General features: G+C 69.0%; 1 protein-coding gene across 6 annotated transcripts; it reads left to right on the forward strand.

The window, feature by feature from the left end:
• Positions 1-57: 57 nt before the first annotated feature.
• Positions 58-18,575, forward strand: LOC115641840 (apoptotic chromatin condensation inducer in the nucleus-like). Of its 6 annotated transcripts, none has more exons than XM_030545208.1 (15): positions 58-225; positions 2,069-3,349; positions 6,136-6,375; positions 6,549-6,634; positions 9,134-9,275; positions 12,707-12,752; positions 13,261-13,397; positions 13,524-13,676; positions 13,758-13,902; positions 14,291-14,436; positions 14,654-14,761; positions 14,843-14,950; positions 15,210-15,498; positions 15,600-15,700; positions 18,061-18,575. In XM_030545208.1, exons 1-15 carry the CDS (start codon positions 73-75, stop codon positions 18,331-18,333), a joined length of 3,408 nt encoding a protein of 1,135 aa, XP_030401068.1. In that variant the 5' UTR covers positions 58-72; the 3' UTR covers positions 18,334-18,575. The 6 variants fall into 6 exon arrangements, with proteins under 6 accessions (XP_030401068.1, XP_030401065.1, XP_030401067.1 ...); XM_030545205.1 differs by lacking the exon at positions 18,061-18,575 and adding an exon at positions 16,029-16,352; XM_030545207.1 differs by lacking the exon at positions 18,061-18,575 and adding an exon at positions 16,029-16,352 and having other exon boundaries at positions 13,264-13,397.
• Positions 18,576-18,775: the final 200 nt, after the last annotated feature.

Consider the following 18,775-nt stretch of genomic DNA (forward strand, 5'->3'; position numbering starts at 1 on the left):
ACCCTGGGCCTGGCATGGGTATCCAGAAGGGAGAGGTTCTGAATCGGGGGTGGTGCAAACATCTAGAACAGGATGCAGCCTGGACTTCAGGCCCAGCTCCTCAAGCTGACGGTTCCCTGTCACTTTCCAGCCTCTGGGAAGAGCTACCCCATCTCCCGGGAGAGAAACGACTCTGACGAGGAGGGGACCAGGAGGCAGGAGCGCCGCTCCACCCGGGTCAGGCAGGTCAGTGCTGCAGCATAGAGCTGGGGGCGCCGGCTGCAGGGAGTGGGGCAGGAGCAGCAGGGGGCACTGGGCTGCAAGGAGCGGGGCGGGGCAGCAGGGGGCGCTGGGCTGCACAGAGCCAGGCAGGGGCAGCAGGGGGCGGGCGGGGCAGCAGGGGGCACTGGGCTGCACACAGCCAGGCAGGGGTAGCACGGGGCGCTGGGCTGCAGGGAGCGGGGTGGGGCAGCAGGGGGAACTGGGCTGCACACAGCCAGGCAGGGGCAGCAGGGGGCCCTGGGCTCCACAGAGCCAGGCAGGGGGCACTGGGCTGCAGGAAGCGGGGCGGGGCAGCAGGTGGCACTGGGCTGCACAGAGTCAGGCAGGGGCAGCAGGGGGCACTGGGCTGCAGGAAGCGGGGCGGGGCAGCAGGGGGCACTGGGCTGCACAGAGCCAGGCAGGTGCAGCAGGGGGCACTGGGCTGCAGGGAGTGGGGCGGGGCAGCAGGGGGCGCTGGGCTGCAGGGAGCGGGGCGGGGCAGTAGGGGGCGCTGGGCTGCACAGAGCCAGGCAGGTGCAGCAGGGGGCGCTGGGCTGCAGGGAGCGGGGCGGGGCAGCAGGGGGCACTGGGCTGCACAGAGTCAGGCAGGGGCAGCAGGGGGCGCTGGGCTGCACAGAGCCAGGAAGTTGCAGCAGGGGGCACTGGGCTGCACAGAGCCAGGCAGGGGCAGCAGGGGGCGCTGGGCTGCAGGGAGCGGGGCAGGGGCAGCAGGGGGCACTGGGCTGCACAGAGCCAGGCAGGGGCAGTAGGGGCCACGGGGCAGGGGGAGCAGGGGATGCCGGGCTGCAGGGTGGGGGGCAGCAGGGGGCACCGGGCTGCAGGGTGGGGGGCAGCAGGGGGCGCCGGTCTGCGGGGAGCGGGGCAGGGGCAGCAAGGGGTGCTGGGCTGCAGGGAGCGGGGCAGGGGCAACAGGGGGCGCTGGGCTGCAGGGAGCGGGGCAGGGGCAGCAGGGGGCGCCAGGCTGCAGGGAGCGGGGCAGGGGCAGCAGGGGGCGCCAGGCTGCAAGGAGCGGAGCAGGGGACGCTGGGCTGCAGGGTGGGGGGCAGCAGGGGGCACCGGGCTGCGGGGAGCGGGGCAGGGGCAGTAGGGGGCACTGGGCTGCAGGGAGCGGGACAGGGGCAGCAGGGGGCACTGGGCTGCAGGGAGCGGGGCAGGGACAGCAGGGGGCACTGGGCTGCGGGGAGCGGGGCAGGGGCAGCAGGGGGCGCTAGGCTGCAGGGAGCGGGGCAGGGGCAGCAGGGGATGCCGGGCTGCAGGGTGGGGGGCAGCAGGGGGCACCGGGCTGCGGGGAGCAGGGCAGGGGCAGTAGGGGGCGCCGGGCTGCAGGGAGCGGGGCAGGGACAGCAGGGGGCGCTGGGCTGCGGGGAGCGGGGCAGGGGCAGTAGGGGGCGCTGGGCTGCGGGGAGCGGGGCAGGGGCAGCAGGGGGCGCCAGGCTGCAGGGAGCGGGGCAGGGGCAGCAGGGGGCGCCGGGCTGCAGGGAGCGGGGCAGGGGCAGCAGGGGGCACTGGGCTGCGGGGAGCAGGGCAGGGGCAGTAGGGGGCGCTGGGCTGCACGGAGCCAGGCAGGTGCAGCAGGGGGCGCTGGGCTGCAGGAAACGGGGCGGGGGCTTGGCAAGGGGCACCGTGGGGGGGTACCCGGGCGGCGAGGAGCAGGGAGAGGTTGGGGCACTGTGCTGGAGGGTGTGGGGGGGCCAGAGTGAGGGGGAAAGAGGGCGCCGTGCTGGAGGGTGTGGGGGGGACAGGGGACGCTGAGCATTGAGGGGGCAGCAGGGAGCGCCCTCTCTGAGCCACTCCCCTTCTCTCCCAGGCCAGAGCCACCAAGCCGCCGGAGGGCACCCAGGCCGTGGGGCCAGAGGAGCGGGAGGCGCCCCCTAGGGGCCGGAGGAGCGTGCCACGGCCCACCCTGAAGCTGGAGGAGGAGGAGGAGGAGGAGGAGGAGGAAGACGAGGAGGAAGAGGAGGACGACGAGGAGGAGGAGGACGAGGAGGAGGAGGAAGCAAAGGCTCTGGAGAGGAAGGAGGCTTCTCGGGGGATGGGGGAAGCCTGGGCCCCAGGCCCTCAGGCGAGCAGCTCACCCCAGGAAATCAGGGGGTCCTGGCAGGAGAAGGGGGGGCTTATGGTCCCAGCACCCCAACAGACAGGAGTGCCCAGATCCCCAGCACCCCAGGAAGTGGGAGGGAGCCGATCTCCGACACCCCAGGAAGTGGGGTGGCCTGAGGCCCAGGGAATGGGGGGCCCCAGATCACCAGGGCCCCAAGAAAGGGGGTCAGCCCAGGCCCTGGAGCCCCAGGAGACAGAGGGGCCCATAGCTCCTGAGCCCGAGGAAAGGGGGGTGACCAGGCCCTCGGAATCCCAGGGAAGTGGGACAGCTGTGACTCCAGCCCCTGAGGAGAAGGGGGAGCCCAGCCTGCTAGACCCCCAGGAAAAGGGGGAGCCCAGTCTAATGGCTCCCCAGAAGAAGGAGGAGCCCAGCCTGCCAGCTTCCCATGAGAAGGGGGAGCCCAGCCTGCCAGACCCCCAGGAAAAGGGGAAGTCCAGCCCAACAGCCCCCCACCAGAAGGGGGAGCCCAGCCTACTGGCCCCCCACGAGACGGAGGAGCCCAGCCCACCAGCCCCCCAGGCAAAGGGGGAGGCCAGCCCACCGGCCCACCAGGAGAAGGAGCAGCCCAGCCCAACGGCTCCCCTGCTGGAGGATTTCTCAGAGAAGAAGGGAGTGGCTGGACTCCAGGAAAACAAGGGGGTCCCCCAGGAGGAGGCAGAGGAGCCCCCTGAGATCTCACAAGAAGAGGGGGTGGCTGCAACCGCCAGCTCCCCAGCCCCTCCCCAGCTGACAGAAGGGGAGGCACCAATGGCCCCCCCTGAGGAGGATGAGCCCCCTCCCCCACTGCTGACCAAGGAGGCCCCCCCCAGTCAGAAAAGGCCATCGGGGACCCAGCCAGCATCACCTTCCCCTCCCCCCCAGCGCCAGCAGAGGGGTGGGTCCAACTCAGACTCCGACTCAGACTCCACTTCCTCCGGATCCCGCTCCAGCCGTTCCGAGTCGCCCGCCAGGAAGCACCGGGCCTCACGCTCCAGCAGCAGCAGAAAGGTGAGCCCTGAGCCGCCTGCCCTGCTCCCTGTGTTATCTAGAACCCAACCCTACTCCAGAGCCATGTTCAGGGGGGCTAGGCCTGTTCCAGACCCAGTCTCGGTGTTCTAGATCCCCTTCCCCACCAGCTCCCTGTGCGATCTAGAACCCGACCCTACGCCAGAGCCATCTTCAGGGGTGCTAGGCCTGTTCCAGACCCAGTCTTGGAGTTCTAAATCCCCTCCCCCACCAGCTCCGGCTCCCTGTGCGATCTAGAACCCGATCCTACGCCAGAGCCATGTTCAGGGGTGCTAGGCCTGTTCCAGACCCAGTCTCGGTGTTCTAGATCCCCTTCCCCACCAGCTCCCTGTGCGATCTAGAACCCAAACCTACGCCAGAGCCATCTTCAGGGGTGCTAGGCCTGTTCCAGACCCAGTCTTGGAGTTCTAAATTCCCTCCCCCTCCAGCTCCCTGTGCGATCTAGAACCCGACCCTACGCCAGAGCCATCTTCAAGGGGGTTAGGCCTATTCCAGACCCAGTCTTGGAGTTCTAAATCCCCTCCCCCACCAGCTCCGGCTCCCTGTGCGATCTAGAACCCGACCCTACGCCAGAGCCATGTTCAGGGGGGTTAGGCCTGTTCCAGATCCAGTCTTGGAGTTCTGAATTCCCTCCCCCTCCAGCTCCCTGTGCGATCTAGAACCCAACCCTACGCCAGAGCCATGTTCAGGGGGGTTAGGCCTGTTCCAGATCCAGTCTTGGAGTTCTAAATTCCCTCCCCCTCCAGCTCCCTGTGCTATATAGAACCTGACCCTATGCCAGAACCATGTTCAGGGAGGTAGACCTGTTGCAGACCCAGTCTTGGAGTTCTAAATCTCCTCCCCCACCAGCTCCGGCTCCCTGTGCGATCTAGAACCCGACCCCACGCCATAGCCATTTTCTGGAGGACTGGGCCTGTTCCGGATCCAGTCTTGGTGTTCTAGATCCCCTTCCCCACCAGCTCCTGCTCCTGTGTGATCTAGAACTCAACTCTACGCCAGAGCCATGTTCTGGAGGGCTAGGCCTGTTCCAGGCCTAGTCTTGGTGTTCTAGGTTGCAGCCTTCTCTTATAGACCCAAAAAGGTGCCCCATTTCTCCATGATCTAGTTCTGGGTCCCATTCCTGCTCCCCTTCCTGGGGTGCTGGGCTCGCTTCAGGTGCAGGGGGGCATTCTAGAGTCTAGCCAAGCTCCAGACCCTGCAGGGGCACCTGCCTCTCCATACAGATCCTGCCTCTGGCGCTGGCTATTAGTGACCATAACAGAGAAGCTGAACATCATGGGGGGCGCCCCCCCAGTAATATCTACATTCAGAAAGGGATCGATACCAACCGAGACTGCTGGTGACCCAGAAAATCAGAGGACCAGGGGAAAATGCTTGCAAACCGCAGGGAGAGTCAGGGAGGCTCAGTTTGCAGCTATTCTCCCGGGAAATAGTCGGGAGGAGGCTGGGAGAAGCCAAACGGGAGTCAGAGCAGGGACAGAGGAGCAGCTTGAAAGAGACAGCCGGTGCCACAGCCGGAGTGGCAGGAAGCCTGTCGGAAGCAGGGAGTGTGGCACGAAGGGAGCCCAAGGTCATGGCAAGACGCGCTCTCGGCATCGCTCCTCGCTGACCGGCCACGGGTCAATTCCCACCTCCCTCCCCAGCCGCTCTCGGGGGGTGACGGGGCTGAGGACGCAGCACACGGTGATGACAACCTGGTGTGATGCCCCAGGCCCAGGCTCTGTGCTAGGGAACTGGCCTTGCGCCCAGCAAGCTGGCACCTCGCTCCCGTGACGCCCGTTTCTCCTGGCAGGGCCAGGCCCGGCTAAGCTCTAGCAAAGAGCCGCGGGATCGGCCCTGAGCTGGGCCCCACAGGCTGTAGGAAAGGAAATCTGCCTTGCCAGTCAGCCCATGGATCCATATGCAGGGATGGGCAGCGAGTATGGGCCAAGCTCCCTCCCCAAGGGCTCCTAGCCCAGTGAGCGGGGCAGGGCTCTCCTGGGTCAGTGACGCGCCGTGGGAACCCCAATCCTCGCTCGCCGCACAGCCGCCCTCGGGAAAGCTCCCGGCCGTTAGGAGAGAGCCCGAGGTCCCTGGGCGCCCAGTGCCCACCCCTGGCACCCCGCACGCAAAGCCACCCCCGAGCTCCAAGGCACTGGGAGAAAGGCCAGAGCCAGGCTGCGGGAGAGCCGGCAAAGCCTGGGCCTGCTCAGCGGGGAGCAGGGGCGACCGCGGGGCCACGGCACAGGGCTGTAAACTCCTGGCTGGGCCGGAGACAGGGACGGGGGCACCCGAGCCGGGGGCCAGGAAGATGCAGCAGGTTTCCAGCAGGCAGGATTTCCGTTAACCCTTGGAACTCACTGCCAGGGGATGGGCTGAGGCCAAAAGTGGAAGGGGGTTTGACACACAACGAGCCACATTCCTGGAGGCCGGGTCCAGCGATGGCTATTGGCCAAGCTGGTCAGGTACGCGACCACCAGCGCCAGTGGCCCCAGGAGCTGGCTGGCTCGCTGGATTGCCCTGTTCTGGCCAGTCGGACGCAGCGTGCTGGGCAAGAGGGGTCCAGTTCTTAGGTTCCAGAGCCTGTGATGTTCTAGACCCTGCCGACCCCCCCATCCGCTCCCAAATCTGTTCAGACCCCAACCCTCTCCAAACTCTACATCCTGGTTCCAGATCCAGCTGGCAGTTCTAGATCCTGACCAAATTCTCGAGCCCCAAGGAGCCAGACTCCTGCTCCCCATCCAGTCGATACTCTAGATCCAGCTCTAGGTCACCTCCCCCTATTCCAGATCTCACCTGGGGGCGATGCCTCACTAAAGCTCTGTCTGTTTATCTGGATGCCCCAGTCGCACAGCCCTGACGCCTCACGGGCTGGCCCCAGCTCCCCACACACCAAAGAGCCCTCCCCAGCAAGACAGCAGGAGGCGCTGGAGAGTCCCATGGCAGAGGGCAGACCGGCCACCTCGCCCCCGCCGGCCCCCCAGAGACGCCCCAGCCACGGGCACCGGCACAGCCCGTTGTCGCAGCAGGTATGAGAGAGGGGCACGGGGCCTTTTCCTCTGGGGGGTGTGGAATGAGGTACCGGGCTGTGCCCTCCAGGGGGCACTGGCTCCGATCCGGCCCCAGGGCCAGTGAGAGAATGGGCTGGGGGGCGGGAATGGGTCCCCTCTAACGCAGGCCCCTCGTCTGCCTCTCCCCACAGGGCGGCTCAGAGACCCCAGGGGGCCCAGCCAGGGCAGTGCCCACGGGGGACCCGCCGCGCCAGGCAGAGCAGAGGCAGCGTGCAAGGTAAGTGTGCAGAGGCTGGGAGAGGGGCAGGCTCGGACACCTGGGTCCCTGAGCCAGGGGGTGGGGACAGGGATGGGACATCGGGGGAGGGGCAGGCTCGGACACCTGGGTCCCTGAGCCAGGGGGTGGGGGCAGGGATGGGACATCGGGGGAGGGGCAGGCTCGGACACCTGGGTCCCTGAGCCAGGGGGTGGGGGCAGGGATGGGACATCGGGGGAGGGGCAGGCTCGGACACCTGGGTCCCTGAGCCAGGGGGTGGGGGCAGGGATGGGACATCGGGGGAGGGGCAGGCTCGAACACCTGGGTCCCTGAGCCAGGGGGTGGGGGCAGGGATGGGACATCGGGGGAGGGGCAGGCTCGAACACCTGGGTCCCTGAGGCAGGGGGTGGGGGGGCTGTGTGGGCTGGCAGTGGTGGTTAGGGCTGTGAGCTGGGTGGGGAGGGTGTTGATGGGGGCGGGGCTGTGAGCGAGGGGGGCTGCGGCCGGGGTGGGGGTTGGGATGTGGGGGCGGGACTGTGAGGAAGGGGCTGCGGGGGGGCGGGGCTCTGGGCCGGGGGGCGGGGGCTGAGGGGGGCGAGGCTCTGGGCCGGGGGGAGGCTGAGGGGGGCGGGGCTCTGGGCCGGGGGGCGGGGGCTGCAGGGGGTGGGGCCGAGCTGGGGGCTGCAGGGGGCGGGGCTCGGGGCCGAGCTGGGGGCGGGGCCGGGGGCTGAGGGGGCGGGGCTCGGGGCCGAGCTGGGGGCTGAGGGGGCGGGGCTCGGGCCGAGCTGGGGGCTGAGGGGGCGGGGCTCGGGCCGAGCTGGGGGCTGAGGGGGCGGGGCCGAGCTGGGGGCTGAGGGGGCGGGGCTCGGGCCGAGCTGGGGGCTGAGGGGGCGGGGCCGAGCTGGGGGCTGAGGGGGCGGGGCTCGGGCCGAGCTGGGGGCTGAGGGGGCGGGGCCGAGCTGGGGCCTGAGGGGGCGGGGCCGGGGGCTGAGGGGGCGGGGCCGAGCTGGGGCCTGAGGGGGCGGGGCTCGGGGCCGAGCTGGGGGCTGAGGGGGCGGGGCTCGGGCCGAGCTGGGGGCTGAGGGGGCGGGGCCGAGCTGGGGGCTGAGGGGGCGGGGCTCGGGGCCGAGCTGGGGCCTGAGGGGGCGGGGCCGGGGGCTGAGGGGGCGGGGCCGAGCTGGGGCCTGAGGGGGCGGGGCCGGGGGCTGAGGGGGCGGGGCCGAGTTGGGGCCTGAGGGGGCGGGGCTCGGGGCCGAGCTGGGGGCTGAGGGGGCGGGGCCGAGCTGGGGGTTGAGGGGGCGGGGCCGGGGGCTGAGGGGGCGGGGCTCGGGCCGAGCTGGGGGCTGAGGGGGCTGCAGGGGGCGGGGCTCGGGGCCGAGCTGGGGGCGGGGGGCTGCGGCGGCGGCCCCGCCCCCGCGCGGGGGCTGCTGGGAAGCGGTAAAATGGCCGCCCCGCCCGCTCGCCGCCTGCCGCTGCCCCGGCCCGGTCCGCAGCCCTGAGCCGCCATCGCCGCCGCCATCGCCATGCCGGGCCCGCGGGCCCGCGGGTGAGACCCGCCGGGCCCCCCCTTCATCGCCCCCGGCGGGGGAGCTCCCGGGCGCGGGCGGGGAGCGCTGGGGGGCAGGGGATGGGGAGCTGGGGGGCGATGAGGCCGGGAGGGATGGGGGGTGAAGGATGGGGTTTGGGGGAGTAGGGAGAGCTGGGGGGGGCAGGGGCTGGGGTTGGGGGGCAGGGAGAGCTGGGGGGGCTGGGGTTGGGGGGCAGGGAGAGCAGGGGGTGCAGGGGCTGGGTGTGTGGTGGGGTGGGGGTGAAGGATGGGGTTTGGGGGGTTGGGGAGAGCTGGAGGTGCGATGGGGCAGGGAGAGCTGGGGGTGCAGGGTCTGGGCGTGTGATGGGGTGGGGGTGAAGAATGGAGTTTGGGGGAGTAGGGAGAGCTGGGGGGGCAGGGGCTGGGGTTTGGGGGGCAGGGAGAGCAGGAGGTGCAGGGGCTGGGTGTGTGATGGGGTGGGGGTGAAGGATGGGGTTTGGGGGGTTGGGGAGAGCTGGAGGTGCGATGGGGCAGGGAGAGCTGGGGGTGCAGGGTCTGGGCGTGTGATGGGGTGGGGGTGAAGGATGGGGTTTGGGGGGTTGGGGAGAGCTGGAGGTGCGATGGGGGTGGGGAGAGCTGGGGGTGCAGGGGCTGGGGTTGGGGGGCAGGGAGAGCAGGAGGTGCAGGGTCTGGGCGTGTGATGGGGTGGGGGTGAAGAATGGAGTTCGGGGGAGTAGGGAGAGCTGGGGGTGCAGGGGCTGGGGTTTGGGGGGCAGGGAGAGCAGGAGGTGCAGGGTCTGGGCGTGTGATGGGGTGGGGGTGAAGAATGGAGTTCGGGGGAGTAGGGAGAGCTGGGGTTGCAGGGGCTGGGGGTGTGATAGGAGGGCTGGGGCTTTGGGGGGTGTGATGGGGTGGGGGTGAAGTGGCTTTGGGATGAGCGAGTGAAGGGATATAGGGCACCCACCCCCCAGTAACGCCCCATTTCCTCCCAGTAGCCAGGAGGAGAAGGAGGAGGTGCCTATGGAGTTGGAGCCCCGCCAGGCTGGCACTAGCCCCCCGACCGGCCCCACTGCTCAGCCCCCCGGCCCCAACGAGCTCCCCGACGGGGGGCCTGAGGACGAGGAGAAGAAAGAGGTAGCATGGCGGGGTGCTCTGTGGCGTGATGGGCAGGTGGGGGTCCCAGGGGGGTAGCTCGGCCAGCATGGGGCAGGGCATGGGTTGGGGAGCGCCAATGGGGAGGACTTTGCTGGCAAAACCAGGGTGGGGGAGGGGTCTGCCCCCTTTCCAAGGCTTTTGGGGGTGTCTCCGCCACTTCCAGAGTTGCTCATAGTGGAGGAGACGGGGGGGGGCTGGAATAAGCCTGCATGTGCTGCCAGCCAATTTGGGGGTGCTCTCCTGGGCACCCCTAGCCACAGGAGGGTTTCGGGATCCCCTGCCAGAGCCAGCCAAGCCTCCCCCTGGCCCCCCGTTAGCTGTAATTTGGGGACGCAGGGCCTGGGGCTGCGGGAGGGGAGAGGGGGTTGGTTCTGCACAGTGTCGCCTTGTCATGAGGTTCATCTCTCCCGAGCTCCACCCTGATCCTCGGTGCTCCCCCTGCCCCGGCTGGGGGCACCCCCTCTCCCAGAGCCGCCTCCGGGGACAGGCAGGCCCCCCCGCAGCCCCCCAATCCCCCGTTGACCTTCTCCTCTGGACTCCTCTGTTCTGATCCACGTTTTTAAAGAGCATCCGGCCCAGCGGGCACACACGCCAGAGAGATGCGGAGAGAGAGACAGAGAGCGGGCGGGGGGAGGGGAGCATGAACCCCGGCGTCCGGGCGATTCAAGCTCCCAGCTGTGTGGAGCCCCTGGAGACCCTGCTTCTGCGCAGCTCCGCTGGGATGTCATCTGCATGTGGGGCCGGGGCATCTGCTGCTCATGGACCTTGGCCCCTGGGGTCTCCAGGCTGATGGGACTGTCTGAGGACCTGGGGGTCATCTCCAGGCCCCCAAGGTCACTGATAGCCCCCGGGGTCTCCAGGCTGGTGGATTCACTGCAAACCCTTCTGTTACCGAGCTGCGCCCCCCAAGCATCTGCACTGCCAGGAGCCTCCACTGCTCCTAGGACTGCTCCAAGGCCCTCCGGCCCCTGGGGTCTCCGCTGCTCCTGGGATTCGCTCCAAGGCCCTCCGGCCCCCGGGCATCTCCTGTGGCCCCTGGGGTCTCTGCTGTTCCTGGGACTTGCTCCAAGGACCTCCGCCCCCCGGGTGTCTTCTCCAGCCCCCAGGGTCTCCATTGCTCCTGGGATTTGCTCCAAGGACTTCCGGCCCCCGGGATCTCCGTTGCTCCTGGGACTCGCTCCAATGACCTCCGGCCTCCGGGTGTCTCCTGTGGCCCCTGGGGTCTCCGCTGCTCCTGGGACTCGCTCCAAGGACCTCCGGCCCCCGGGATCTCCGTTGCTCCTGGGACTCGCTCCAATGACCTCCGGCCCCCGGGTGTTTCCTCTAACACCCGGGGCAGAACTCAGCTGTTCAAGGGGTGAGCTCTGAACACCTTCCTCTCCTGGGGGTTCCTGCAACTCTCCCGAGTCATTCCAAGGATCTCCAGCCTCTGGGGTCTCGGTTGCTCTCAGACCATACCAGGACCTCTGGCACCCAGGCCTCTCCTCCAGCTCTGGGAGTCTCCGTTGCTCTCAGGACGTCCGGGCCCCACAGTCTCCGCTGTCTTGGGACTTGCTGCAAGGACCTCCAGCTCCTGGGTGTCCTCTCTGGCCCCCAGGGGCAGAACTCGTCTGCTCTGAAGATCTTCATCTCTGGGGAATCCCTGCAACTCTCAGGTTGCTCCAAGGACCTCCAGCCCCTGGGGTTCTCCACCACCCTAGGGGTCTCCGTTGTTCTCAGGACTTGCTCCAAGGACCTCCAGCCCGTGGGGTTCTCCTCCACCCTAGGGGTCTCCGTTGTTCTCAGGACTTGCTCCAAGGACCTCCAGCCCCTGGGGTTCTCCTCCACCCTGGGGGTCTCCACCCCCTCAGGACTTGCTCCAAGGACCTCCAGCCCGTGGGGTTCTCCTCCACCCTGGGGGTCTCCACCCCCTCAGGACTTGCTCCAAGGACCTCCAGCCCGTGGGGTTCTCCATCACCCTAGGGGTCTCCGTTGTTCTCAGGACTTGCTCCAAGGACCTCTAGCCCCTGGGGTTCTCCTCCACCCCGGGGGTCTCCACCCCCTCAGGACTTGCTCCAAGGACCTGCAGCCCCTGGGGTTCTCCTCCACCCCAGGGGTCTCCGTTGCTCTCAGGACTTGCTCCAAGGACCTCCAGCCCCGGGTGCCCGCTCTCTTGGGACTCTCCACCCAGCCCCCCGCCGGCGGGCGGCTCCCACCTTTGCCCTCTCTCCTCCGGGACGCCAGCCAGCGCTAGGTTCCTCCGCCACCACCACCTTGTCTCTTGCCGCCCCGCCCCGCCCCTCCAAACCTGGGAGGGTGCATTGTGATTGGACCGGCCGTTGCCTAGCTACCCTGGGCACTGCGGTGCGATTGGCCGACGAAGGATGCCCCAGGTGTGAGATGGTACCTGGCGCCTCTGGCAGCACCTTTATTTCTTCTTGTCTCTTTGGTTTCCTTATGTTCTTTAAAGACAAAGGAAGTTTTTGGTTAAAGTCTGTGCAGAGTTTTTTGGGGGAGGGGCTCAGCCTGCAAGGGGTTAATGGATCTGTGGGGCAGCAGGGTTCCCAGCTCCCTCTTCGGGGTTTGAGCTTTCCAGGAATAAATCCAGGGGGGCAGCGTTGGGTCATGGGGCTCACAGAGTGTAGGGTGGGACCAGCAGCTTGTGGGGAGCTGGTGGGGAGCAATGTAAGGGATTGGGGTAATGAGAGGCAGTGTGGGGCTGGTGGGGGACAGAGGCGGTAGGGTCAGGGGGTAGTGTGTGGGGCTGGAGGTGGGCAGTGAGGGGAATAGAGGTCCTGGGGGGAAATAAGGGGGTCAGGGTCATGGGGGGCAGTGTGGGGAATAGGGAACATAGGCAGTGTGTGGGGCTGGCGGCGGGCAGTGGGGTGTCGGTCATGGGGGACAGTGTGTGGAGTTAGCGACGGGCAGTGCTGGGTTCGGGGTCATGGGGGCAGCGTGTGGGGCTGGCGGGGGGCAGTGAAGGGGTCAGGGTCATGGGGGCAGTGAGGGGGTCAGTCATGGGGGGCAGTGGGATTGGCAGTGGGGGGATTGGGGTCATGGGGGGCCGTGTGTGGGGCTGGCGGGGGGCAGTGAGGAGGTCAGGGTCATGGGGGGCAGTGGGGGATTGGCAGTGTGGGGATCTGGGTCATGGGGGGACAGTGTGGAATTGGCAATTGGGTAGACCCCCTTTCCCAGGACTCTGAGCCCTAGCCGTGCCCTGTTGCTGGGGTGGGGGAGGGTGCCCCGTTATTCCTGGACTGTCTGAGAACCCCCCATCTCTCAGCCCCTTGCCCCCATCCGAGCCGCTTGTGCCCCCCACCCCAGTGGGTCTGGGGGCCGCTGCCCCACGGAGAGGTGCTGACCGGCCCCCTCCCCCTATGTGGGGCTTTCTCCCCTCCTCCGTCTTGTTTCCTCCTCCCCTCTCTCCGCAGGTCACGGCGCAGCACAAGGCCTTCAAGAGGAAGATCTCCGTCGTGTGTAAGTGCCCCCCGAGATCGGGGCGGGCTCCTAGGCCCCGTGGGTCAGTGGGAGGGGCCATGGGGGTGGGGCACTGGGTCCCTGCCCCATGCTCTGATTGGCTGCAGGGTTGTGTGTGTGGAGGGGGGAGTAAAGGGTGGCCCTTCTGGGGGTCTCCATCCTGTGCTCTGTTGGCTATCAGGGTTGGGTGTGGCCCAGGGGTGGGGTGGGACAGTAGCCCATGCTGTGCTCTGATTGGCTGTTGGGTTGTGTGTGTGGAGGGGGGAGTAAAGGGTGGGGGTCTCCATCCTGTGCTCTGTTGGCTATCAGGGTTGGGTGTGGCCCAGGGGTGGGGTGGGACGGTAGCCCATGCTGTGCTCTGATTGGCTGTTGGGTTGTGTGTGTGGAGGAGGGAGTAAAGGGTGGGGGTCTCCATCCTGTGCTCTGTTGGCTATCAGGGTTGGGTGTGGCCCAGGGGTGGGGTGGGACGGTAGCCCATGCTGTGCTCTGATTGGCTGTTGGGTTGCAGCAGCGGCCAAGGGGGCAGCGGCAGGGAACAGTGACACGGAGGGCGGCCAGTCGGGGGGGCGCAAGCGGCGCTGGGGGTCCAGCACGGCTGCCACCCAGAAGAAGCCGTCCATCAGCATCACCACCGAGTCGCTTAAGGTATGGGGGGCCCTGCCCTGCACACCCTCTTCCACGCCATGCCCGGCTCCCCCGCTGGGGGGTTGGCGCAGTGGGCCCCAGGTGGTGCCCCCGGACGCCTGGGTCCCATTGTTCTGCTCCCTGCAGAGCCTGATCCCTGAGATGAAGCCGGTGGTGGGGCAGGAGGCGGTGGTGGATCTGCACGCCGACGACTCCCGCATTTCAGAGGATGAGGGAGAGCGCCATGGGGAGCCGCCGGCCCACGAGAAGGGGCTGAAGATCTGCCGGACCGTCACACAGGTACAGGGGAGCCACAGAGCCCTGCACTGCCGTCCCAGACACCGGGGTCCCGTTCCCCACATGTTCTCTCTCCTGCGGCAGGTGGTGCCAGCCGAGGGGCAGGAGAATGGGCAGGGCGAGGAGGAAGAAGAGGAGGAGAAGGAGCCGGAGGAAGAGCAGCCCCAAGCCTCTCAGGTCACAGCAGAGTTGCCGTTGCCCCCACCTGTGGAGCACGAAGTCAAGAAAGGTCAGGACTGGGCTGGGGGACAGCAGGGGGAGCCTGGAGTCAGGGGCAAGGTCGGGCTGACCTGGGGGAGTGGTGATGGCTCGGTGGGGGGCAGCGTGTGGGGCTGGGGGAGCATGGGTTATGGGGCTGCGGGGGCCTGGAATGGGGGTTGAGGCCAGGATGGGCTCTGGGCAGTGGCGGGAGGGGACTGGGGGTGCCTGGAGTGTGAGGCAAGGCCGGGCTGGGACACTACGGGTACCTGGACTGGGGAGCAGCCTGTGGGGCAGGGGGGTGTCACAGGAATCAGGTTGGGGGGGGGGAAGCAGAGACCATGGGAGTGAGCGGGGCGGGGACTGGATCAGGAGTCAGAGGGCCCCCAATGGCTGTCTTACACCTCTGTCCCGTGCAGTGACACTCAGCGACACCCTGACGCGCCGTTCCATCAGCCAGCAGCGCTCGGGCGTCTCCATCACCATCGACGACCCCGTGCGCACGGCCCAGCTCCCGTCACCCCCCCGCGCCAAGCCCAGCCCCATCGTGCACATCTGCAACCTGGTGAGTGGGGGCTGAACCCCAGCCGGGCGCCAGGCCTGCCCGGTCGGCGCGCCGGGCCTGCCGCGCCCTGCCGAGCCCTGCCTGGTGTGGCATGCCGGGCGCCGAGCCCTGCCTGGTGTGGCGTGGACGGGCAGGGGCTGCTGGCCGGGCTCCGGCTGCTCGGAGAGGTGGGAGCCCTGCTCTGTTGGCCCCTGCTCAGCTCACCCCTCGCCCGCAGGTGCGGCCCTTCACGCTGGGCCAGTTGAAGGAGCTGCTGGGCCGGACGGGGACGCTGGTGGAAGAAGCCTTCTGGATCGACAAGATCAAATCGCACTGCTACGTCACGGTGAGTGGCCCCCCGCCCGGCCCCCCGCCCCGGCCACGGGCCAGCCCCCGCCCCTGCTCCAGCTCTCTTTCTCCCCCACAGTACTCCACGGTGGAGGAGGCGGTGCTGACTCGCAACGCCCTGCACGGGGTGAAATGGCCCCAATCCAACCCCAAGTTCCTGTGCGCTGACTTCGCCGAGCAGGACGAGGTACCAGCCGCCGGCAGAGCGCGGTGGGGGGGGGCACCACACCTGCTCAGATCCTTTCCCCCAGCTGAATTACTCTGGGGGGCTCTGTTGGGGGAGGAGTTTGGGGGCTCAAGGCTAGTTTGTGGGAAGTCATTGGGGGGACCAGGGAGAGTCAGGGCACTGAGGATTTTGGGGCAGTTGGAGGGTGGGGGGAGCAGGGGTTGGGGCGGGCAGTTTTGGGGGAGGAGCAGGGACAACCTCTGACCCCCTCTCTCCTCAGCTGGACTTCCACCGGGGGCTGCTGCCCGAACGGGCGGTAGAGGCAGCGGCGGCCCCAGGGCCCGGGCTGGCCGGTGGGCGCGGGAGCCGGCGCTCAGCCCCCCGGGAGCCGGAGCGGGCGGTGCGGGAGCAGTGGGCGGAGCGGGAGCGGGAGATGGAGCGGCGGGAGCGCACTCGGGCCGAGCGCGAGTGGGACCGTGACAAGGTGCGCGAGGGGCCCCGCTCCCGTTCCCGCGAGCACCGCCACAAGGAGCCGCCCAAGGCCAAGGAGAAGAAGGGCGAGAAGAAAGGTACTGGAGAGATGGGCTGGGGCGGTGGGGGTGGGGGCTGGGGCAGAACTGGGGGTGCGGGCTGCTGAGCCCCACACTGACCTGACCCCCCCCACCTCCAGAGAAGGCACCGGAGGAGCCCCCCGCCAAGCTGCTGGACGATCTCTTCCGCAAGACCAAGGCCGCCCCCTGCATCTACTGGCTGCCTTTGACCGACACCCAGGTGAGCACGGGGGGTCGCCACGGTTCCCTGTCTCTGCTTGGTATGGGGCTGACCAGGGACTCTTGGGCGGGATTGGGGGCTGCCCAGCCCGGCACTCACCCCCTCTCTCGCAGTTCGTGCAGAAGCGGGCAGCCCGGGGATCAGGGGGAGCAGAGCAGGGGGCTCCCCGGGGTTTGGGGGCTGCCCGGCCCGGCGCTCACCCCCTCTCTCTCGCAGTTCGTGCAGAAGCAGGCAGAGCGGGCAGCCCGGGGATCAGGGGGAGCAGAGCTGGGGGCTCCCCGGGGTTTGGGGGCTGCCCGGCCCGGCGCTCACCCCCTCTCTCTCGCAGTTCGTGCAGAAGCAGGCGGAGCGGGCAGCCCGGGGATCAGGGGGAGCAGAGCAGGGGGCTGCCCGGCCTAGCACTCACCGCCTCTCTCGCAGTTCGTGCAGAAGCAGGCGGAGCGGGCAGCCCGGGGATCAGGGGGAGCAGAGCAGGGGGCTCCCCGGGGATTGGGGGCTGCCCGGCCTGGCACTCACCCCCTCTCTCGCAGTTCGTGCAGAAGCAGGCAGAGCGGGCAGCCCAGGGATCAGGGGGAACAGAGCAGGGGGCTCCCCAGGGATTGGGGGCTCCCCGGGGTTTGGGGGCTGCCCGGCCTAGCACTCACCCCCTCTCCCGCAGTTCGTGCAGAAGCAGGCAGAGCGGGCAGCCCGGGGATCAGGGGGAGCAGAGCAGGGGGCTCCCCGGGGATTGGGGGCGGCCCGGCCCGGCACTCACCCCCTCTCTCGCAGTTCGTGCAGAAGCAGGCGGAGCGGGCAGCCTGGGGATCAGGGGGAGCAGAGCAGGGGGCTCCCCGGGGATTGGGGGCTGCCCGGCCTGGCACTCACCCCCTCTCCCGCAGTTCGTGCAGAAGCAGGCAGAGCGGGCAGCCCGGGGATCAGGGGGAGCAGAGCAGGGGGCTCCCCGGGGATTGGGGGCGGCCCAGCCCGGCACTCACCCCCTCTCTCGCAGTTCGTGCAGAAGCAGGCGGAGCGGGCAGCCCGGGGATCAGGGGGAGCAGAGCAGGGGGCTCCCCGGGGATTGGGGGCTCCCCGGGGATTGGGGGCTGCCCGGCCTGGCACTCACCCCCTCTCTTGCAGTTCGTGCAGAAGCAGGCAGAGCGGGCAGCCCGGGGATCAGGGGGAGCAGAGCAGGGGGCTCCCCGGGGATTGGGGGCTGCCCGGCCTGGCACTCACCCCCTCTCCCACAGTTCGTGCAGAAGCAGGCAGAGCGGGCAGCCTGGGGATCAGGGGGAGCAGAGCAGGGGGCTCCCCGGGGATTGGGGGCGGCCCGGCCCGGCACTCACCCCCTTTCTCGCAGTTCGTGCAGAAGCAGGCAGAGCGGGCAGCCCGGGGATCAGGGGGAGCAGAGCAGGGGGCTCCCCAGGGATTGGGGGCTCCCTGGGGATTGGGGGCTGCCCGGCCTGCCACTCACCCCCTCTCTCGCAGTTCGTGCAGAAGCAGGCAGAGCGGGCAGCCTGGGGATCAGGGGGAGCAGAGCAGGGGGCTCTCCGGGGATTGGGGGCTGCCTGGCCCGGCACTCACCCCCTCTCCCGCAGTTCGTGCAGAAGCAGGCAGAGCGGGCAGCCCGGGGATCAGGGGGAGCAGAGCAGGGGGCTCCCCGGGGATTGGGGGCTCCCCGGGGATTGGGGGCTGCCTGGCCTGGCACTCACCCCCTCTCTCGCAGTTCGTGCAGAAGCAGGCAGAGCGGGCAGCCCAGGGATCGGGGGAGCAGAGCAGGGGGCTCCCCAGGGATTGGGGGCTGCCCGGCCTGGCACTCACCCCCTCTCCCGCAGTTCGTGCAGAAGCAGGCGGAGCGGGCAGCCCGGGGATCAGGGGGAGCAGAGCAGGGGGCTCCCCGGGGATTGGGGGCGGCCCGGCCTGGCACTCACCCCCTCTCTCGCAGTTCGTGCAGAAGCAGGCAGAGCGGGCAGCCCGGGGATCAGGGGGAGCAGAGCAGGGGGCTCCCCGGGGATTGGGGGCGGCCCGGCCTAGCACTCACCCCCTCTCCCGCAGTTCGTGCAGAAGCAGGCGGAGCGGGCAGCCTGGGGATCAGGGGGAGCAGAGCAGGGGGCTCTCCAGGGATTGGGGGCAGCCCGGCCTGGCACTCACCCCCTCTCTCGCAGTTCGTGCAGAAGCAGGCAGAGCGGGCAGCCCGGGGATCAGGGGGAGCAGAGCAGGGGGCTCCCTGGGGATTGGGGGCTGCCCGGCCTGGCACTCACCCCCTCTCCCGCAGTTCGTGCAGAAGCAGGCGGAGCGGGCAGCCCGGGGATCAGGGGAGCAGAGCAGGGGGCTCCCTGGGAATTGGGGGCGGCCCGGCCTGGCACTCACCCCCTCTCTCGCAGTTCGTGCAGAAGCAGGCAGAGCGGGCAGCCCGGGCGCGGGAACGGGAGCGGCGCCGGAAGGAGCTGGAGGAGGAGGAGGTGCGCCAGCGGGAGCGGAGCCGCCAGGCCGAGCGGGAGAAGCGCCGGGAGCACAGCCGGGAGCGGGGGGCTGGGGGTGCCCCAGGGGCGGCAGGCGGCGCCGAGCGGGGAGGCCGGGAGCGCCGCGAGGCCAAGAGGCACAGCCGGAGCCGGAGCCGCAGCACCCCGGTGAGGGACCGTGGGGGGCGCCGCTGAGCCTCTGTTGGGCAGCTGTGGGGGAGGCGGGCCCAGCCCTCTATGGGGTCACCCCAGGCTCTGCCGGGGCCTGCTGGGTTATTGAGTTGGATAATTCTGCCCCCCACCCCCACCCCCTGGGGCAGATCCCCCCCCCCCCCCCAAACCCCGTTAATTTGTATTTTATTTTGGGACAGATGTGTTTTTTTTTATTCTGCTGTTGCTGGGAATCGAGAGGAATAAAAGCCGGAGTTAGTTTCATACGCGAGGGGTGTGTGTGATTCTTGGGAGGCTGAGCGCCAGCATCAGGGCACCCGGGTGGCACTGTGGGGTCACCCCCAAGGTACTGCCAGCTCCCCACAGAGTCTACCCAGCACTCTGCCCCCACTCTGCTGTGGGGCTTCTACCAGGACCAGCCAGAAGAAGTGAGTGGGTGTTTGAGGGAAAATCAAACAAATCCCTT

Source organism: Gopherus evgoodei, unplaced genomic scaffold, assembly GCF_007399415.2.
Source record: "Gopherus evgoodei ecotype Sinaloan lineage unplaced genomic scaffold, rGopEvg1_v1.p scaffold_367_arrow_ctg1, whole genome shotgun sequence".
Classification (NCBI taxonomy): domain Eukaryota; kingdom Metazoa; phylum Chordata; order Testudines; family Testudinidae; genus Gopherus; species Gopherus evgoodei.

Bases quoted from the DNA above. Each gene is read 5' to 3' on its own strand.
- LOC115641840 (XM_030545205.1), top strand. From the start codon at position 73: ATGCAGCCTGGACTTCAGGCCCAGCTCCTCAAGCTGACGGTTCCCTGT. The intron at 226-2,068 runs GTCAGTGCTGCA...CTTCTCTCCCAG, and splicing joins GCTCCACCCGGGTCAGGCAG to GCCAGAGCCACCAAGCCGCC. The intron at 15,499-15,599 runs GTACTGGAGAGA...CCCCACCTCCAG, and splicing joins GAAGAAGGGCGAGAAGAAAG to AGAAGGCACCGGAGGAGCCC.